The sequence below is a fragment of the Haematobia irritans genome, chromosome 3 (genome assembly GCF_050003625.1).
Source record: "Haematobia irritans isolate KBUSLIRL chromosome 3, ASM5000362v1, whole genome shotgun sequence".
In the NCBI taxonomy this organism is placed as follows: Eukaryota; Metazoa; Arthropoda; class Insecta; order Diptera; family Muscidae; genus Haematobia; species Haematobia irritans.
The window spans coordinates 194,823,336-194,843,800 of record NC_134399.1 but is presented as its reverse complement, the minus strand read 5'-3'; the positions used below and the strand labels follow the sequence as shown (position 1 = coordinate 194,843,800).

At 33.3% G+C, this 20,465-nt stretch overlaps 4 protein-coding genes and 1 long non-coding RNA gene across 12 annotated transcripts in view; 3 read left to right on the top strand and 2 right to left on the bottom strand.

Annotated features, from left to right (window-relative positions):
- Window positions 1-20,465, top strand: part of LOC142230627 (uncharacterized) — a 339,644-nt gene that overhangs the window by 19,686 nt on the left and 299,493 nt on the right. The gene's annotated exons all lie outside the window — the stretch shown is intronic.
- LOC142230618 (carboxypeptidase D) overlaps window positions 1-20,465 on the top strand; it is a 266,046-nt gene that overhangs the window by 115,123 nt on the left and 130,458 nt on the right. The gene's annotated exons all lie outside the window — the stretch shown is intronic.
- Window positions 190-1,152, top strand: LOC142228962 (serine protease SP24D-like). The gene is made up of 2 exons (XM_075299486.1): window positions 190-425; window positions 489-1,152. Exons 1-2 carry the CDS (start codon window positions 190-192, stop codon window positions 1,039-1,041), a joined length of 789 nt encoding a protein of 262 aa, XP_075155601.1. The 3' UTR covers window positions 1,042-1,152.
- On the bottom strand, window positions 13,033-13,971 carry LOC142230622 (serine protease SP24D-like). Its single transcript, XM_075301264.1, has 2 exons — window positions 13,700-13,971; window positions 13,033-13,636 (listed from the first exon to the last, which is right to left on the bottom strand). The coding sequence occupies exons 1-2, from the start codon at window positions 13,933-13,935 to the stop codon at window positions 13,111-13,113; spliced, it is 762 nt and encodes a 253-aa protein (XP_075157379.1). The 5' UTR covers window positions 13,936-13,971; the 3' UTR covers window positions 13,033-13,110.
- Window positions 17,578-18,459, bottom strand: LOC142230621 (serine protease SP24D-like). Its single transcript, XM_075301262.1, has 2 exons — window positions 18,193-18,459; window positions 17,578-18,129 (listed from the first exon to the last, which is right to left on the bottom strand). The coding sequence occupies exons 1-2, from the start codon at window positions 18,426-18,428 to the stop codon at window positions 17,604-17,606; spliced, it is 762 nt and encodes a 253-aa protein (XP_075157377.1). The 5' UTR covers window positions 18,429-18,459; the 3' UTR covers window positions 17,578-17,603.

Here is a 20,465-nt window from a genome sequence, read left to right as displayed (position 1 = left end):
AATTTAAAAAGAAAGTCACCCGTTTTCCAAGGTATGACCAACCGATTAGCCATAATATTGTAAATGAATATTTTTGATTAGATTTTATTTCGATAGAAGATTTTTGTCATCTTTGCAAATGTTTGAAAGTCTATAGGTTTATATAAATATTGATGCATTTGCAATACTTCAATTAGTCTTTAAAACAATATGGACAAACTCTCTTTGGTTCTTGTAGCGTGTATTGTTGCAGTAGCTTGCAGCACGGCATTACCCAATGGACGTGTGCTAGGTGGCCAAGATGCCTATGAGGGGCAATTTCCGTATATGACATCGCTTAGACGGAATGGATCCCACCGTTGTGGTGCTACTATAATTTCTCAAATCTATGAACTCACTGCAGCCCATTGTGTGGGAGCCAAAGATAGTCTGGGAAATTATTATATGTGAGTTTTGTCCTTTAGGGGAAATTGCAATAAGCTATAACCATTATTATATTTGTCTTTCAGCTTTGCTCCCACAGAATTGAGTGTTCGTGTGGGAAGCAATGAACGTTTCCGGGGTGGTATAATTGTGAATGTGTCTGAAATTATAGTCCACGAAGACTATGGCAATTTCCTTAATGATATTGCTCTAGTACGCCTTACCGTACCTTTAGTCTATACGAATAATATTCAACCCATTCCACTGGCATCGGCTGTTGTTCCCACGGGTTCTGATGTTGTCATTATGGGTTTCGGTCGTATCAACCAAAATGGCGATTTGCCTCAGAAATTGCAATGGAATATCCTTAAGGCTATTTGTGGCAGAGAATGCGAGAGGAAAATTAATAATTATTCGGAAGGTTTAATTTGTCTGGGCCATGAAGCTGATAATGGCGCTTGTAATGGTGATTCAGGTGGACCAGCTGTGTACGAAGGTGAAGTGAGAGGCGTTGCTAACTTTGTCTATGGGGGATGTGGTAGCACTAATCCCGATGGTTATGCTAATGTCTTCTTTTATAGATGTTGGATTATACTAAATTCAGATTTAGCTAATTCAACCTGCCCTCCAACGGCTTAGTTTAAAATAATTTAGGCTTAAGATTTGCAACTCAAAAGAATAGATGATAAAGACTTCAATAAATGAATTTGAATAAATTGCAAAAAAAAGTGAACCCTATATTTCACTAAAGCCAATTTAATTTTATTTTAGTTCATGGAATTATTAAGTTTGGAAAAAGTTTCCTTTATTCTAATAATTTTTTGCGTACGTTGCTTAAATTAACTAAAAAACGAGAAAAAAATATACACAAATGAAGCGTAATGACTTGCTGAATTCGTACTTCTTGCAAAATAGTTAATTATTTCTTTAAATTTGTAAATTTTACAAATGCTCCCATCTTGAACTTCGTATAGCACATTCTTGCAATCAATTCCAATTCAATTCCAAATTTTTCCTTCAAACTAAAAAATTTTCTTTAACAAGTTAAAAAAAAACAAGTAAGGAAAGTCTAAAGTCGGGCGGGGCCGACTATATTATACCCTGCATCACTTTGTAGATCTAAATTTTCGATACCATATCACATCCGTCAAATGTGTTGGGAGCTATATATAAAGGTTTGTCCCACATACACTTAAATATCACTCGATCTGGACAGAATTTGATAGACTTCTACAAAATCTATAGACTCAAAATTTAAGTCGGCTAGTGCACTAGGGTGGAACACAATGTTAGTAAAAAAATATGGGAAAGATTTAAATATGAAGCAATTTTAAGGAAACTTCACAAACTTTTATTAATGATTTATCGCTCGATCTATATGTATTAGAATTAGAGAAAAATTAGAGTAGTTTTTAAAGGGTGATTTGTTAAGAGCTTGATAACTTTAAAAAAAAAAAAAAACGCATAAAATTTGCAAAATCTCATCGGTTCTTTATTTGAAATGTTAGATTGGTCCATGACATTTACTTTTTGAAGATAATTTCATTTAAATGTTGACCGCGGCTGCGTCTTAGGTGGTCCATTCGGAAAGTCCAATTTTGGGCAACTTTTTCGAGCATTTCGGCCGGAATAGCCCGAATTTCTTCGGAAATGTTGTCTTCCAAAGCTGGAATAGTTGCTGGCTTATTTCTGTAGACTTTAGACTTGACGTAGCCCCACAAAAAATAGTCTAAAGGCGTCAAATCGCATGATCTTGGTGGCCAACTTACCGGTCCATTTCTTGAGATGAATTGTTCTCCGAAGTTTTCCCTCAAAATGGCCATAGAATCGCGAGCTGTGTGGCATGTAGCGCCATCTTGTTGAAACCACATGTCAACCAAGTTCAGTTCTTCCATTTTTGGCAACAAAAAGTTTGTTAGCATCGAACGATAGCGATCGCCATTCACCGTAACGTTGCGTCCAACAGCATCTTTGAAAAAATACGGTCCAATGATTCCACCAGCGTACAAACCACACCAAACAGTGCATTTTTCGGGATGCATGGGCAGTTCTTGAACGGCTTCTGGTTGCTCTTCACTCCAAATGCGGCAATTTTGCTTATTTACGTAGCCATTCAACCAGAAATGAGCCTCATCGCTGAACAAAATTTGTCGATAAAAAAGCGGATTTTCTGCCAACTTTTCTAGGGCCCATTCACTGAAAATTCGACGTAGTGGCTCGTTAGTAAGTCTATTCATGATGAAATGTCAAAGCATACTGAGCATCTTTCTCTTTGACACCATGTCTGAAATCCCACGTGATCTGTCAAATACTAATGCATGAAAATCCTAACCTCAAAAGAATCACCCTTTACAACTTTTCGACTAAGCGGAGGCGATTTTAAAAGGGAAATGTTCGTATTTTGACCATTTTTGTCGAAATCAGAAAAACATATATATGGGAGCTATACCTAAATCTGAACCGATTTCAATCAAATTTGGCATGCATAGCAACAATGCTAACTCTACGCCCTGTGAAAAATTTCAACTAAATCGGAGCAAAAAATTTGCCTCTGTGGTCATATGAGTGTAAATCGGGCGAAAGATATATGTGGGAGCTATATCTAAATCTGAACCGATTTCAACCAAATTTGGCACACATCACTACACTATTAGTTGTACTCCTAGTGCAAAATTTCAATCAAATTGAGCCAAACCTCTGGCTTCTAGGACCATATTAGTCCATATCGGGCGAAAGATATATATGGGAGCTATATCTTAATCTGAACCGATTTCAACCAAATTTGGCGCACATGATTACGCTACTAATTGTACTTCATGTGCAAAATTTCAACCAAATTGGACCTAAACTCTGGCTTCTGGGGTCATATAAGTCCATATCGGGCAAAAGATATATATGGGAGCTATATCTAAATCTGAACCGATTTCAATCAAATTTTGCACACTCGACTATACTACCAATTGTACTCCTCGTGCAAAATTTCAAACAAATCGGGATAAAACTCTGGCTTCTGGATCCATATAAGTGCATATCGGGCGAAAGATATATATGGGAGCTATATCTAAATCTGAACCGATTTCTTCCAAAATCAATAGGGTTCTATTCTGACCCAAAACAGGAACATGTGCCAAATTTGAAGTCGATTGGACTTAAACTGCGACCTAGACTTTGATCACAAAAATGTGTTCACAGACAGACGGACGGACGGACGGACAGACGGACGTGGTTATATCGACTCAGGGAACCACCCCGAGCATTATTGCCAAAGACACCATGTGTCTATCTTGTCTCCTTCTGGGTGTTACAAACATATGCACTAACTTATAATACCCTGTTCCACAGTGTGGCGCAGGGTATAAATATGGGAAACATTTAAATCTGAAGCAATTTTAAGGAAACTTCGCAAAAGTTTATTTATGATTTACCGCTCGATATATATGTATTAGAAGTTTAGGAAAATTAGAGTCATTTTTACAACTTTTCGACTAAGCAGTGGCGATTTTACAAGCAAAATGTTGGTATTTTGACCATTTTTGTCGAAATCAGAAAAACATATATATGGGAGCTATATCTAACTCTGAACCGATTTCAACCAAATTTGGCACACATAGCTACAATGCTAATTCTACTCCCTGTGAAAAATTTCAACTAAATCGGAGCAAAAAATTTGCCTCTGTGGTCATATGAGTGTAAATCGGGCGAAAGCTATATGTGGGAGCTATATCTAAATCTGAACCGATTTCAACCAAATTTGGCAAGAATAGCAACAATGCTAATTCTACTCCCTGTGCAAAATTTCATCTAAATCCGAGTTAAAAATTGGCCTCTGTAGTCCTATGAGTGTAAATCGGCGAAAGCTATATATGGGAGATATATCTAAATCTGAACCGATTTCAACCAAATTTGGCACGCATAGCTACAATGCTAATTCTACTCCCTGTGCAAAATTTCAATTAAATCGGAGTAAAAGATTAGCCACTGTGGTCATAAGAGTGTAAATCGGGCGAACGATATATATGGGAGCTATATCTAAATCTGAACCGATTTCAATAAAATTTGTCACACTTGACTATAGTACTAATTGTTCATCTTGTGCAAAATTTTAAGCAAATTAGGGTAAAACTCTGGCTTGTGGGTCCATATCGGGCGAAATATATATATGCACTGAAAAAACAGTGAACCCACCAGGAAGAAAACTTTTGGTCAATTTTAGAAAAATTTGAATATTTTTAGAAAATTTTAACTAAACAGTATTACAAACGCTGGCATCATGCCGATATCACAAAAATAAGTAAATATTTTTCGACAAATTCAAGAAAATTTATTAGACATAATTAATTTTTTTCACTTGTCAAAGAAAATTTTGTAGTTTGAAAGAAAAAATTGGAGTTCAAAATTGCAAGAATGTCTTTAGCGACATACGAAGTTCATGATGGACGCATTTGTAGTAAAAGTTACAAATTTAAAGAAATAATGAACTATTTTGTGAGAAATACGAATTTAGTAAATCTTTATGCTTAATTTGTGTATAATTTTTTCCCCTTTTTTAGTTAATTCAACGAATGTATGCAAAAAATTATTAGAGTGAAGGAAACTTTCTCCAAACGTAATAATTCCATGAACTAAAATAAAGTTAAATTGGCTTTAGTGAAATAGAGAGTTCACTTTTTTTTGAGTGTGGGAGCTATATCCAAATATGAACCGATTTCTTTCAAAATCAATAGGGTTCTATTCTAAGCTTAAACACATACTTGTGCCAAATTTGAAGTCGATTGGACTAAAACTGCGACCTAGACTTTGATTACAAAAATGTGTTCACGGACAGACGGACATGGCTATATCGACTCAGGAGCCCACCCTGAGCATTTTTGCCAAAGACAGCATGTGTCTATCTTGTCTCCTTCTGGGTGTTGCAAACATATGCACTAACTTATAATACCCTGTTCCACAGTGTGGCGCAGGGTATAATTAATTATGTCAAAAAATTTTTCTTGAATTTGTCGTTTACTTATTTTTGTGACATCAGCGTGAAGTCAGCCTTTGCAATACGGTTTAGTTAAAATTGTCTAAAAATAATCTAAATTTTCTAAAATTAATCAATATTTTTCTTCGTAGTGGGTTCAGTGTTTTTTCAGTGCATGTACACAAATATTGTAGTGAGGCCAAAGATTTCATGGTCTTAATATGGGCATGGAAATTTTACTTAGCATAGAAGACGCATTTAAGCGATATTAAGTTTTTTTTTCTTTGTCCACAAGTCGATAAACTTTTCAAGGAAGTCGTTTTGTCCTTATAGTTAAGTGATTCGACTTAAAGAATGGGTATCCTAAGATGAAAGAAAATTTTGTTTCACTGTGGTCAACTTGGCTTTAATAATTAAAAAAAAATCTTCTAAATTCATAAAATCGTCTTTAAATTTTTTGACGTTTTGTTGTATCTTGACTACAAAGTATAAAAGGTTTTAAAAATAGAAATTTGATTTGATGAAATGCATCAATATTTATATAAAGCTATAGACCTTAAAAAATTTGCAAAGATGACAAAAATCTTTTATCGAAATAAAATCCAATCAAAAATATTCATTTACAAGTTTATGGCTAATCGGTCAATAATACCTTGGAAAACGGGTGACTTTCTTCTTAAATGACTGAAATATAATAAAAATCTTATATTGATTTATTTTGATATTAAGAAGCAATAAAGCCAAATGAACTGGCGATAAGAGCTATGGCACAAATTAACTTAGACAATGTAAAGCCTATAGATGCAATGCGGTGCGCGTTGGATGAATGGGCACGGGAGACAAATACGATAGCGATGAGAGCCAATGCAACGGTAGGAAGGGCGACTATAGTGTGATCTAGACAAAAACAGGTATATAAGGCCGTAAGTTCGGCCAGGACGAATCTTATATACCCTCCACCATGGATTGCATAGAAACTTGTACTAAAGATTGTCATCCACAATCGAATTACTTGGGTTGTGGTAACACTTGCCAATGGCAAGGTATCTTAAAAATTCTTAACACCGTCTTCTCAATTGTAAGATAGTCCATAAGGGGTATATATTAAACAAAAAAAGGCCGATTAAATACGTGTATAATTCATTTTGACAAAACTTTATATAGCAATAACATTTTGACAAAACTTTCTATAGCAATAAAATTTTGATAAAAGTTTCTATAGCAATAAAATTTTGACAAAATTTTCTATAGAAATCAAACCTTGACAAAATTATGTATAGTAATAACATTTTGACAAAATTTTCTATAGAAATAAAATTTTGACAAAATTTTCTATAGCAATAACATTTTGACAAAATTTTCTATAGAAATAAAATTTTGACAAAATTTTCTATAGAAATCAAACCTTTACAAAATTTTGTATAGTAAATAAAATTTGACAAAATTTTCTATAGCAATACAATTTTGACAAAATTTTCTATAGAAATAAAATTTTGACAAAATTTTCTATAGCAATAAAATTTTGACAAAGTTTTGTATAGTAATAAAATTTTGACAAAATTTTTCATAGAAATAAAATCTTTACAAAATTTTCTATAGAAATAAAATTTTGACAAAATTTTCTATAGAAATAAAATTTTGAGAAAATTTTCTACAGCAATAAAATTTTGACAAAATTTTCTATAGAAATAAAATTTTGACAAAATTTTCTATAGAAATAAAATTTTGACAAAATTTTCTATAGAAATAAAATTTTGACAAAATTTTCTATAGAAATCAAACCTTGACAAAATTTTGAATAGTAAATAAAATTTGACAAAATTTTCTACAGCAATAAAATTTTGACAAAATTTTCTATAGCAATATAAATTTTGACAAAATTTTCTATAGAAATAAAATTTTGACAAAATTTTCTATGGCAATAACATTTTGACTAATTTTTCTATAGAAATAAAATTTTGACAAAATTTTCTATAGAAATAAAATTTTGACAAAATTTTCTATGGCAATAACATTTTGACTAAATTTTCTATAGAAATAAAATTTTGACAAAATTTTCTATAGAAATCAAACCGTGACAAAATTTTGTATAGTAATAAAATTTTGACAAAATTTTCTACAGCAATACAATTTTGACAAAATTTTCGATAGCAATAAAATTTTGACAAAATTTTCTATAGCAATAAAATTTTTACAAAATTTTCTGTAAAAATAAAATGTTGACAAAATTTTCGATAGCAATAAAATTTTGACAAAATTTTCTATAGCAATAAAATTTTTACAAAATTTTCTGTAGAAATAAAATTTCGACAAAATTTTCTATAGAAATAAAATTTTGACAAAATTTTCTATAGCAATAAAATTTTGACAAAACTTTCTATGGAAAATTTTCTATGGCTATAGAAATAAAATTTTGACAAAATTTTCTATAGCAATAAAATTTTGACAAAATTTTCTATAGAAATAAAATTTTGACAAAATTTTCTATAGCAATAAAATTTTGACAAAATTTTCTATAGCAATAAAATTTTGACAAAATTTTTTATAGAAATAAAATTTTGACAAAATTTTCTATAGCTATAAAATTTTGACAAAATTTTGACAAAATTTTCTATAGAAATAAAATTTTGACAAAATTTTGTATAGTAATAACATTTTGACAAAATTTTCTACAGCAATACAATTTTGACAAAATTTTCTATAGCAATAAAATTTTGACAAAATTTTCTATAGCAATAAAATTTTGACAAAATTTTCTATAGAAATCAAACCTTAACAAAATTTTGTATAGTAATAAAATTTTGACAAAATTGTCTACAGCAATAAAATTTTGACAAAATTTTCTAAACAATAAAATTTTGACAAAATTTTCTAAGCAATAAAATTTTGACAAAATTTTCCATAGCAATAAAATTTTGACAAAATTTTCTATAGAAATAAAATTTTGACAAAATTTTGTATAGTAATAAAATTTTGACAAAATTTTCTACAGCAATACAATTTTGACAAAATTTTCTATAGAAATAAAATTTTGACAAAATTTTCTAAGCAATAAAATTGTGACAAAATTTTCTATAGTAATAAAATTTTTACAAAATTTTTTATAGAAATAAAAATTTGGTAGTTTATTTTTGGGGATCGGCTATATATAACTATAGACCGATATGGACCAATTTCGGCATGATTTTTAGCGGCCATATAGTAGCGCAATGTACCAAATCTCACCACGTACCAAATTCCAAACGGATCGGATGAATTTTGCTCCTCCAAGAGGTTCCGCAAGCCAAATCTGAGCGTCGGTTTATATAGGGGCTATACGTAAAAGTGGCCCATTTGCAATACCATCCGACCTACATCAATAACAACTAATTGTGCCAAGATTCAAGTCGATAGCTTGTTTATTTCGGAAGTTAGTGTGATTTCAACAGACGGACGGACGGACATGCTCAGATCGACTCAGAATTTCACCACGACCCAGAATATATATACTTTATGGGGTCTTAGAGCAATATTTCGATGTGTTACAAACGGAATGACAAACACACAAAATAATATTATAATTTTTGAGCTAACAATTAATTGTTGTTACGGAAAATGTTTAAGTTCAACAAATTTTTTGTTGATATAACAAAATTGGTTGCTAATGTGACTAATTGTAATTGTATTTACAAATTACGTCGTTAGCTCAAATTTAAACACAATTTTAATTATATTGACAATAAAATTAATTCATATTTTTTGTGTGAAGTTAATATACCGCCATCCTATGGTGGAGGATATAAAAATTGGAGTTAAATATTGCAAAACTGTCATTAGTGACATACGAAGTTCAAGATGGACGCATTATTGGTAACATTTACAAATTTTAAGAAATTCTCAACTACTTTGTAGCAGACACGAATTTAATAACTCTTCATGCTTCATTTGTGTAGAATTTTTCCCATGTTTATGAGTTAATTTAACCAACGTACGCAACCTCAAGGAAGCTTTTTCAAAACATGTAATTCTGTGAACGAAAATAAATTTAAATTAGCTTTAGTGAATTAGAGGGTTCACTTTTTTTGAGTGTAGATTCTAAATCCTATTTTCCGCCCATTTTGTAAGGCCGACAGAGAACAGAAATGTCGACAAAAACTGAATGACATTAGAAAAATTTATTCTATCTTTTACTCATTACGAATGCGGTTCGGAAACTTCTTAGCCTACACAGTACAACATTTTTCAGTTCGTTGATTGCCAACTCAATTCTGAGAGCAGTATGTGAAATTATACCCAAAAACAATAATTTCGGCATCATTCGTTTTGTCTTCTTACCTGCCGAAATATTTGTAATATCGATCTGGGTGTCAACATTTTATTTTGTCAAAATTTTATTTCTATAGAAACTTTAAACTTAATTATATACGTATTTAATCGGCCTTTTTAGTTTAATATATACCACGTATGGACTATATGGTATAAATTAAGATACCTTGCCATCGGCAAGTGTTACGGCAACCCAAATAATTCGATTGTGGATGACAGTCTTCACTAGAAGTTTCTACGCAATCCATGGTGGAGGGTACATAAGCTTCGGCCTGGCCGAACTTACGGCCGTATATACTTGTTGCATCTTGACAAAGCAAAAAATCGTTCAAAAATAGGAAATGTTTTTTTCAACACTTTATTTTAAAGACGTTTTTTACTTGAAACACAGCATAAATATTGGTGATGAAAATGTTTAATTTTCCGATAAACCGATAAAACTTGTTAACCGGTTTTTTGCACACCTTAATCTTCACACTTTGCATTATATTTTGATTGATCCTTAATAACAATACAATATTAACAGGTTGGCTGATAAGTCCCCGGTCTAACAAAGAGCGATACAACGATTATAACGGCCTTCCAATTTTTTGATACCATTTTGGTAGTACTCCTCCGGTTTTGCCTCAAACTAGGCCTAAGTTTCGGCGATCACCTCTTCATTGCAGCCAAATTTTTTCCCTGCGAGCATCCTTTTGAGGTCTGAGAACACGAAAATGACTTGTGGCACGGTGCGTTGTCTTGGTGGAACTACACTTTTTATACCCTCCACCATAGGATGGGGGGTATATTAACTTTGTCATTCCGTTTGTAACACATCGAAATATTGCTCTAAGACCCCATAAAGTATATATATTCTGGGTCGTGGTGAAATTCTGAGTCGATCTGAGCATGTCCGTCCGTCCGTCTGTTGAAATCACGCTAACTTCCGAACGAAACAAGCTATCGCCTTGAAACTTGGCACAAGTAGTTGTTATTGATGTAGGTCGGATGGTATTGCAAATGGGCCATATCGGTCCACTTTTACGTATAGCCCCCATATAAACGGACCCCCAAATTTGGCTTGCGATGCCTCTAAGAGAAGCAAATTTCATCCGATCCGGCTGAAATTTGGTACATGGTGTTAGTATATGGTCTGTAACAACCATGCAAAAATTGGTTCACATCGGTGCATAATTATATATAGCCCCCATATAAATCGATCCCCCGATTTGGCTTGCGGAGCCTCTAAGAGAAACAAACTTCATCCGATCCGGCTGAAATTTGGTACATGATGTTAGTAAATGGTCTCTAATGACCATGCAAAAATTGGTCCATATCGGTCCATAATTATATATAGCCCCCATATAAACCGATCACCAGATTTGAACTCAGGAGCCTCTTGGAAGACCAAAATTCATCTGATTCAGTTGAAATTTGGTACGTGATGTTAATATATGGCCTCAAACACCCATGCAAAAATTGGTCGATATCGGTCCATAATTATATATAGGCCCCATATAAACCGATCCCCAGATTTGACCTCCGGAGCACCTTGGAAGAGCAAAATTCTTCCCATTCGGTTGAAATTTGGTACGTGATGTTAGTATATGGTATCCAACAACCATGCAGGAATTGGTTCCTATCAGTTCATAATTATATATAGCTCCCATATTAAACCGATCCCCAGACTTGACCTCTGGTGCCTTTTGGAGAAGCAAAATGCATCCGATCTGTTTGAAATTTGGTAAGTGGTGGTATTTAACAACCATGTGAGTTGAAATTTGTGGATGACAGTCTTCAGTAGAAGTTTCTACGCAATCCATGGTGGAGGGTACATAAGATTCGGCCTGGCCGAACTTACGGCCGTATATACTTGTTTCTTCTTCATATGGTGCCGTTTTGACGCGATTTCGACCTTCAAACGCTCCAATAACGCCATATAATAGTCACTGTTGATGGTTTTTCCCTTCTCAAGATAATCGATAAAAATTATTCCATGCGCATCCCAAAAAACAGAGGCCATTGCTTTGCCAGCGGACTTTTGAGTCTTTCCACGCTTCGGAGACGGTACACCGGTCGCTGTCCACTCAGCCGACTGTCGATTGGACTCAGAAGTGTAGTGATGGAGTCTTGTGTCATCCATTGTCACATATCGACGGAAAAACTCGGGGTGTATTACGAGTTAACAGCTGCAAACAGCGCTCAGAATCATCAACACGTTGTTGTTTTTGGTCAAATGTGAGCTCGCGCGGCACCCACTATGCACAGAGCTTCCGCATATCCAAATATTGATGAATGATATGACCAACATGTCCCTTTGATATCCTTAAGGCCTCTGCTATCTCGATCAACTTCATTTTACGGTCATTCAAAATCATTTTGTGGATTTTTTTGATGTTTTCATCGGTAGCTACCTCTTTCGGGCGTCCACTGCGTTCACCGTCTTCCGTGCTCATTTCACCACGCTTGAATTTTTCATACCAATCAATTGTTAGGGCTGTTTTCTTTTTGCACTGGATACCCTAAGCAGTCACGGACTAAAAGAAAACAGAGTACTCGTTTATCCAGGACATCTCCAAAAAATAGGCAACACTGTCATCAGCTGTTTAAAAACAATCACAGAAAACAAGTGAAATCTTAAATTTTTAATGTATGAAATGCTCAAATAGTTATAAATATGTATTGCTGCGATTATTCATGACACTGTATCACTTTGAATTTCATGATATTCGATAAATTAGTCACAATAAACTGCTATTGTGAATCTAAAAAGCGTCACTTTATCAAAATGCAATCTGGTAACACCGACTCGACTTGCACTGATGAGATGTTCTGGATAGAACACCAGTGCAACGATGTTCTGGATAGCCCATACAAATGCTGCATCCAGTGTTAAAAGAAAACAGCCCCATTGTTGATTTCCCTGGGTCAGAGTCCGGAAACTCATTATCAAGTCAAGTTTTTGCTTCCACGGTATTTTTTCCCTTCAGAAAACAGTATTTTTATCAAAACACGAAATTCCTTTTTTTTCCATTTTTTTCACAATAAAAAAAGTTGCTTCAAAAGACGCTCTTTCTCACAAACTAATTGACTTACAGACGTCAAATTTTGACACGAATCATTTGAAGGTTGGTATTATATAAAAATAATATGCATTTAATACTAGCGACGTCATCTATGTGTCAGACCGGGGACTTATCAGCCAACCTGTTATTCTTCATCGAAGTACTACTGCTTATGTTTGTCCATGTTTTAATTAATATTCCATTGTTTTTATTTAATTGCAGGTAAGTTGCTATGAAGACCTTACTCTCCGAGAAAAGTTGGTAAGTTCGAATGGAACATAATTGTATTAATATAAAACCGCAAAGGCATTGAAGTTGTGAGAAGCTATACGTATTCAAATCCTAGTTCAGACTGAATTTGTTTATTTTTTCCAATTTAAACAACTTAACACTTTATAAATCGGAATGTTTTATAATCCAATCTCTGTGATAAAAGACATTGGCATAACCATCGGGATAACTGCTACCACATCCTCCATAGACAAAACCAGCAATGCCTACCACTTCACCATTATACATAGCAGGACCACCTGAATCACCATTACAAGCGCCATTATCAGCTGCATGGCCCAGACAAATCAAAGTTTCCGAATCCATATTAATTTTCTCTTTGCATTCACTGCGAGAAATAGCCTTAAGGGTATTCCATTGTAATTTCTGAGGCAAATCGCCATTGTGTTTGATACGACCGAAACCAGAAATGATAACATCGGAGCCCACGGGAACAGCAGCCGAGGCCAATGGAATGGGTTGAATATTATTCGAATAGATTAAAGGTTCGGTAAGGCGTAAGAGAGCAACATCATTAAGGAAATTGCCATAATCTTCGTGTGTTATAATTTCAGCTACATGGACAATGACACCACCTTGGAAACGATCATTGCTTCCCACACGAATAGTAAAAACTTTAGGATCATAGCTGAAAAAATGAAAAAAAAAATAACAGTTTATTGCGATTCCGACACCAAAAGGATCAACTTACGTATAATAATTTCCATTACTATCTTCTGTTCCCACACAATGGGCTGCAGTGAGTATATAGTTGCGAGAAATCACAGAACCACCACAAGAGTGTGATCCATTGCGTCTTAGCGATATCTGATGGGGAAATTGTCCCTCATAGGCATTTTCACCACCTACCACACGTCCAGTGGGTAATGCCGAGCTGCAAGCTATTGCAGCAATACACGCTACAAGAACTAATGAGAGTTTGCCCATATCGTTTTGTCAACTACTTGAAGTGTTTAAAATTCACCAATATTTATTAGCTCGCATAGACGTTTAAAAACATTGGCCAAGATTACGATTGAAAAACTATATTATCAATTATCGAAATAAAATCTAATCAGAAATATTCCGTAATGACTCTATGGTCAATCGGTCAGCAATAACTTAGAGAACGGATGGCTCTCTCTCTCTCTCTTCTTGAATGATTGCAATATAAAGCAAACCTGATTAATTTCCATAATACAGTCGAAGCTCTGTTTAACGAATACCCCATTTAGCGAAAAAACAATTTAGAGGGCGTTCGTGAGTAATAGTTTACTCACGCTCACGCACACTCACGACTGAAAAATCATACCCACGCATGATATTTTTTGGTAGGACTCACGCTCACGCACACTCACGCACGAAAACGTCGTGACTCACGAAAAATACCGTGACTCACGAAAAATACCATGACTCACCAAAAATTTTATTATTAATTTACCTTACCGAAGTGTCTGAAAACATGATCATTATTAAAATCGAGAGTGTTATTAAACTCTTAACATCCCAGGTGTCACTAAAATTGTAATTGAATTTAACTCTTAAGCGTTTTATGTTGGTGAGCAGGAATATTTTCGTGAGTGTAATTCGTTACTCACGCACACTCACGAAGATAATATTTTCGTGACTCACGCTCACGCACGACATTTTGGTTTGTTAATCACGCTCACGCACATTCACGCTGTTGTCATGAGCGTGATTCACGACTCACGCACGAATCACGAACATTTTCGTGAGTCACGACAATTTCGTGTCACGTGCACATTCGTAACATTGAGTACTCTAAATAACGAACGGTAGATAAGGTTTGGTTAGATAGAGTGGCAACTTCCAACCTACGGGAAATGAATGACCAAAACGTATTTAAGAGACCGGTCACTTTAACAGGATCTTTTTATTGACTGGGTAAATTTACACTGTAGGACACGACTTGGACTCATTCCTAAGGACATGTCCTGGGAGAACTTAGAAGGACTACCACATAGACAAATGCTCATGAACCAGACTGGGACAAACTCTTAGGAACCTGTTTTGTTGTAATATTGTGATCCGAATCGCATCAAAAAGGAAAAACTTTTGCAATATGTTGGTAAATGCTTAGATCCAATAAGATTTTAAAATCAATAAAGTTAATAGAAATCAATAAATTATATTTGAATTTGTAACAATTTTTCGTAGGGTCGTATTGTGATAATATTAGTGAACTTTTCTCGTATTAACAAGTGCAACTAGTGCTGTATTTAGCTCACTGACAAAGAATTTCTGTCAAAAATTTTCTCAATTTTTTATTTCTCTAGAAAGTTTTGTCAAAAAGTTTTTCTATAGAAAATGTTGTCAATTTTTTTTTCTATACAAAAGTTTGGCAAAATTTTTTTCTATAGAAAATTTTGTCAAATTTTTTCTATACAAAATTTTGTCAATTTTTTTTTACAAAATTTTGTCAATTTTTTATTTCTATAGAAAGTTTAGTCAAAATTGTATTTCTATTGAAAATGTTGTAAAATTTTATGTCTCTAGAAATATTTGTCAAAATTTTATTTCTTTAAACATTTTTCAAAATTTTATTCCATAGAAAATTTTGTCAAAATTGACTTCGACAATGGCAAATTTTGCCAAAATTTTATTTCTCTCGAACATTTTGTCAAAATTTTATTTCTCTCGAAAATTTTGTCAAAATTTTATTACTCTCGAAACTTTTGTCAAAATGTATTTCCATAGAAAATTATGTCAATTTTTTTCTATACCAAATTATGTCAAAATGTTTTTCTATACCAAATTTTGTCAAAATTTTTTTTCTATAGAAAAATTTGTCAATTTTTTTCTATTTTGTCAAATTTTTTCTTAATTTTTTTTTTAAATTTTTTTATTTCCATAGAAAATGTTATCAAAATTTTATTTCTCTAGAAAATGTCAAAACTTTATTTCTCTAGAAAATTTTGTCAAAATTGTATTTCTATAGAAAATGTGATCAAAATTTTATTTCTCTGTAAAAATTTGTCAAAACTTTATTTCCATAGAAAATTTTGTCAAAATTTTATTTCATACTTTTTTCTCACTCATGACTTCGACAAAGGCAAATTTTGTCAAAATTTTATTTCTCTGGAAAATTTTGTAAACTTTTATTTCTCCAGAAAATTTTGTCAAAATTTAAGTACATCCTAATTTTATTTATCATTTTAGCAAAATTTTATTTCTCTTGAAAGTTTTGTCAAAATGTTTTTCTATAGAAAATGTTGTCAATTTTTTTTCTATACAAAAGTTTGCCAAAATTGTTTTCTATAGAAAATTTTGTCAAATTTTTTATATTATGGATGTTTTTATTATATTCGTCCTGTATATATATAGATTTTCCAATTGATAATTGTTGATAAAAACAAGCTCGAGGTCTGGATGATTAATTTTTATTTATTCAATATTTCGTCTTTTCATTGAAAGACTTCATCGGGAAAATTTTTGAAAAGAACAAAAATAATACACCAACTGCAGAGTAAATAGCTGTTGCATTACGGTGTAAAAAAGTTCAAAAGTTCAAGATTTTTATAAAAGAGTTCACTTTTGAAATTTTTCAACTTTTGAACTGTTTCTTTAAAAAAGTTTAGTTTTTCTGTAAAAAAAAAGTTCACTTATGATTTTTTTTCTGTAAAAAAGTACACTTTTGAACTTTTTCTGTAAAAAGAGTTCACTTATGATTTTTTTCCTGTAACTAAGTTCACTTATAAACTTTATCTATAAAAAGTTCACTTTTGAACTTTTTCTGTAAAAAAAGTTCATTTTTGAACTTTTCCTGTAAAAAAAGTTCACTTATGATTTTTTTCCTGTAAATAAGTTCAGTTTTGAATTTTTTCTATAAAAAGTACACTTTTGAACCTTTTCTATAAAAAAAGTTCACTTCTGAACTTTTTCTATTAAAAGTTCACTTGTGAACTTTTTCTATAAAAAAATTCCTCTTTGAACTTTATCAAAAAAAAAATGCACTTTTGAAATTTTTCTATAAAAAAGTTCACTTTTGAACTTTTTCTGTAAAAAAAGTTCACTTATGATTTTTTTTCCTGTAAATAAGTTCAATTTTGAATTTTTTCTATAAAAAGTACACTTTTGAACTTTTTCTATAAACAAAAGTTCACTTTTGAACTTCTTCTATAAAAAAATTTAATTTTTGAACTTTTTCTATAAAAAAGTTCACTTTTGAACTGGTTCTATAATAAAGTTCAATTTTTAACTTTTTCTTTGAAAAGCTAATTAATAAACACTTTCCCTTAAGAAATGCGTAGAGAAAATTGTGTTTTGCTATAAAACAAGAGTTCACTTATGGACATTTGATTTGTTACTTTCGGATCTTTTCAATTTTTAGAAAAATAGAAATATTTTGAACTCCTTCATGGATAAGATTTGGTTTTCATACTAATTTAGGTCATTTAATCTTTTCATTGAAATTTTCATAAATCATTGAACTTTGAAAAAGGTAATTGAAAATTTTATTTGTACCTTGCACGTACAACTGTAATAAAACTAATGTCGATGCAACACAAAATGTCCACTATAATAAATAGATGTACAGAATTTTTTTGAAATTTAATTTTTTTTTCAAAATAATTTATCACATAGTTTATTCGGCTCTAGACATCACTGTGTGCCTTAATCCAATCGCGATGATAGAAAACTTTAGCATAACCATCTGGATTAGTGGTACCACAACCACCTACCACAAAACCAGCAACACCAACCAATTCATTATTATAAGTTGCAGGACCACCAGAGTCACCATTACAGGCTCCATTATCCGAAGGATGTGCCAAACAGATTAAAGCGTCCGAAGACATGAGTATCGAGGTGAAACATTTCAATTTGGAAATGGACTCCAATGTATTGTGTTGAAGCTTAATGGGAATATCACCACCGGTCTTCAAACGACCCCAACCGGAGATGCCAACAGCACTGCCTACGGGAACTTCTTCTGTGGCTATGGGGATAGCCTGGATATTGGCAGAGAAAATTAAAGGAGATTCCAATTTCAAGAGGGCTACATCGTTGATGAAGTTGCCATAATCTTCATGGACGATAATTTCGACCACCTGTTTAACTACACCTCCCATTAGACGATTTGTGGAACCAGCACGAATTGTAAAGTATTTTGCATCATCACTGGGAATTAAAATGGTCAAATATTACTGCCAAATTTTAATTAAAAATAATGGTAATACTTACACATGGTACACTCCATTCTCATCTTCAGCACCTACACAATGGGCAGCCGTTAGAATATAATTGCGACTGATTATGGAACCACCGCAAATATGAGAACCACTGAATCTCAAAGAAATTTGATGGGGAAATTGTCCCTCATAAGCATCCACACCACCCACAATACGTCCAGTGGGTTCTGCTAAGGCCATGGCCAACATGGCCACAGCAATGAAGATGGTTAAGTAAATTTTTCCCATTATAGTGGTCAGAGTAAATAGAGCCGTGGTCACTGTAATCTCTGGCTTTTATAGCCTCATTTCTTCACAAAGATACACGATTACTATATTATCTTATCTTTCTATAAGGTTTCCCAGTTGAAAATATTGATTTTTAGTCCAATATCTCAGAAGGAAATATCAATGACGTTACATGGGATATAAATCACACACATATTGCAGTATAACTCGAAAGATTAAACAAAACGAAATACTTATAAATTATAAAAAAAAACAACAGGAATCTTCATTAAGGCCAGTACTAAATTCGCATTAACGGGCGAAAATATTCTTTTTTTTCACGGTTACTCTTCTTCAACCTTGGAAAGTTATCCTTATTTTTCTACACTGACGTCATCCTTCGTCATATTGACTACGGTCTATTTCAAGACGCTATGGATTGCATAAACATTTAAAATTTCTTAAAACAAAAAAAAAAACAAGTAAGGAAAGTCTAAAGTCGGGCGGGGCCGACTATATTATACCCTGCATCACTTTGTAGATCAAAATTTTCGATACCATATCACATCCGTCAAATGTGTTGGGTGCTATATAACAGGTTGGCTGATAATTCCCCCCATATTATTTTTATATAGTACCACCCTTCAAATGATTCGTGTCAAAATTTGACGTCTGTAAGTCAATTAGTTCGTGAGATAGATCGTCTTTTATGAAGCAACTTTTGTTATTGTGAAAAAAATGGAAAAAAGGAATTTCGTGTTTTGATAAAATACTGTTTTCTGAAGGGAAAAACTACGGTGGAAGCAAAAACTTGGCTTGATAATGAGTTTCCGGTCTCTGCCCCACGGAAATCAACAATAATTGATTGGTATGCAAAATTCAAGCGTGGTGAGGACGATGAACGCAGTGGACGCCCGAAAGAGGTGGTTACCGACGAAAACATTAAAAAAATCCACAAAATGATTTTAAATGACCGTAAAATGAAGTTGATCGAGATAGCAGAGGCCTTAAAGATATCAAAGGAACGTGTTGGTCATATCATTCATCAATATTTGGATATGCGGAAGCTCTGTGCAAAATGGGTGCCGCGCGAACTCACATTTGACCAAAAACAACAACGTGATGATGATTCTGAGCGGTGTTTGCAGCTGTTAACTCGTAATACACCCGAGTTTTTCCGTCGATATGTGACAATGGATGAAACATGGCTCCATCACTACACTCCTGAGTCCAATCGACTGTCGGCTGAGTGGACAGCGACCGGTGAACCGTCTCCGAAGCGTGGAAAAACTCAAAAGTCCGCTGGCAAAGTAATGGCCTCTGTTTTTTGGGATGCGCATGGAATAATTTTTATCGATTATCTTGAGAAGGGAAAACCATCAACAGTGACTATTATATGGCGTAATTGGAGCGTTTGAAGGTCGAAATCGCGGCAAAACGACCCCATATGAAGAAAAAAAAATGTTGTTCCACCAAGACAACGCACCGTGCCACAAGTCATTGAGAACGATGGCAAAAATTCATGAATTGGGCTTCGAATTGCTTCCCCGCCCACCGTATTCTCCAGATCTGGCCCCCAGCGACTTTTTCTTGTTCTCAGACCTCAAAAGGATGATCGCAGGGAAAAAAAATGGCTGCAAACTGGCTGGAAACTGAGGCCTAGTTTGAGGCAAAACCGAAAGAGTACTACTAAAATGGTATCAAAAAATTGGAAGGTCGTTATAATCGTTGTATCGCCCTTGAAGGGAACTATGTTGAATAATAAAAAAGAATTTTGGCAAAAAAAATGTGGTTTTCTTTGTTAGACCGGGGACTTATCAGCCTAACAGGTTGGCTCTATACTTAATATAGTCTTCAGTTAATCGTATTCTTGGATTTTTAATAAAATAAATCTAATAATTAAAATTATTCAAAGAGAAAAGCTTAACATATTTTATTCTATGGAAAAGAGAAATGAAGAATTAAACTAACATTTTACAATAAGATGATTTTGAGGAATCATTGAACATTTTCAAAGAAACAGTTAGTCATGGAACTACACACAAAAAATATTTTTTG

Coding starts and splice junctions, on each gene's coding strand:
- LOC142228962 (XM_075299486.1), top strand. CDS start 190: ATGGACAAACTCTCTTTGGTTCTTGTAGCGTGTATTGTTGCAGTAGCT. Junction 426..488: donor AGTCTGGGAAATTATTATAT/GTGAGTTTTGTC, acceptor TTTGTCTTTCAG/CTTTGCTCCCACAGAATTGA.
- LOC142230622 (XM_075301264.1), bottom strand. CDS start 13,935: ATGGGCAAACTCTCATTAGTTCTTGTAGCGTGTATTGCTGCAATAGCT. Junction 13,637..13,699: donor AGTAATGGAAATTATTATAC/GTAAGTTGATCC, acceptor TCATTTTTTCAG/CTATGATCCTAAAGTTTTTA.
- LOC142230621 (XM_075301262.1), bottom strand. CDS start 18,428: ATGGGAAAAATTTACTTAACCATCTTCATTGCTGTGGCCATGTTGGCC. Junction 18,130..18,192: donor GAGAATGGAGTGTACCATGT/GTAAGTATTACC, acceptor TTTAATTCCCAG/TGATGATGCAAAATACTTTA.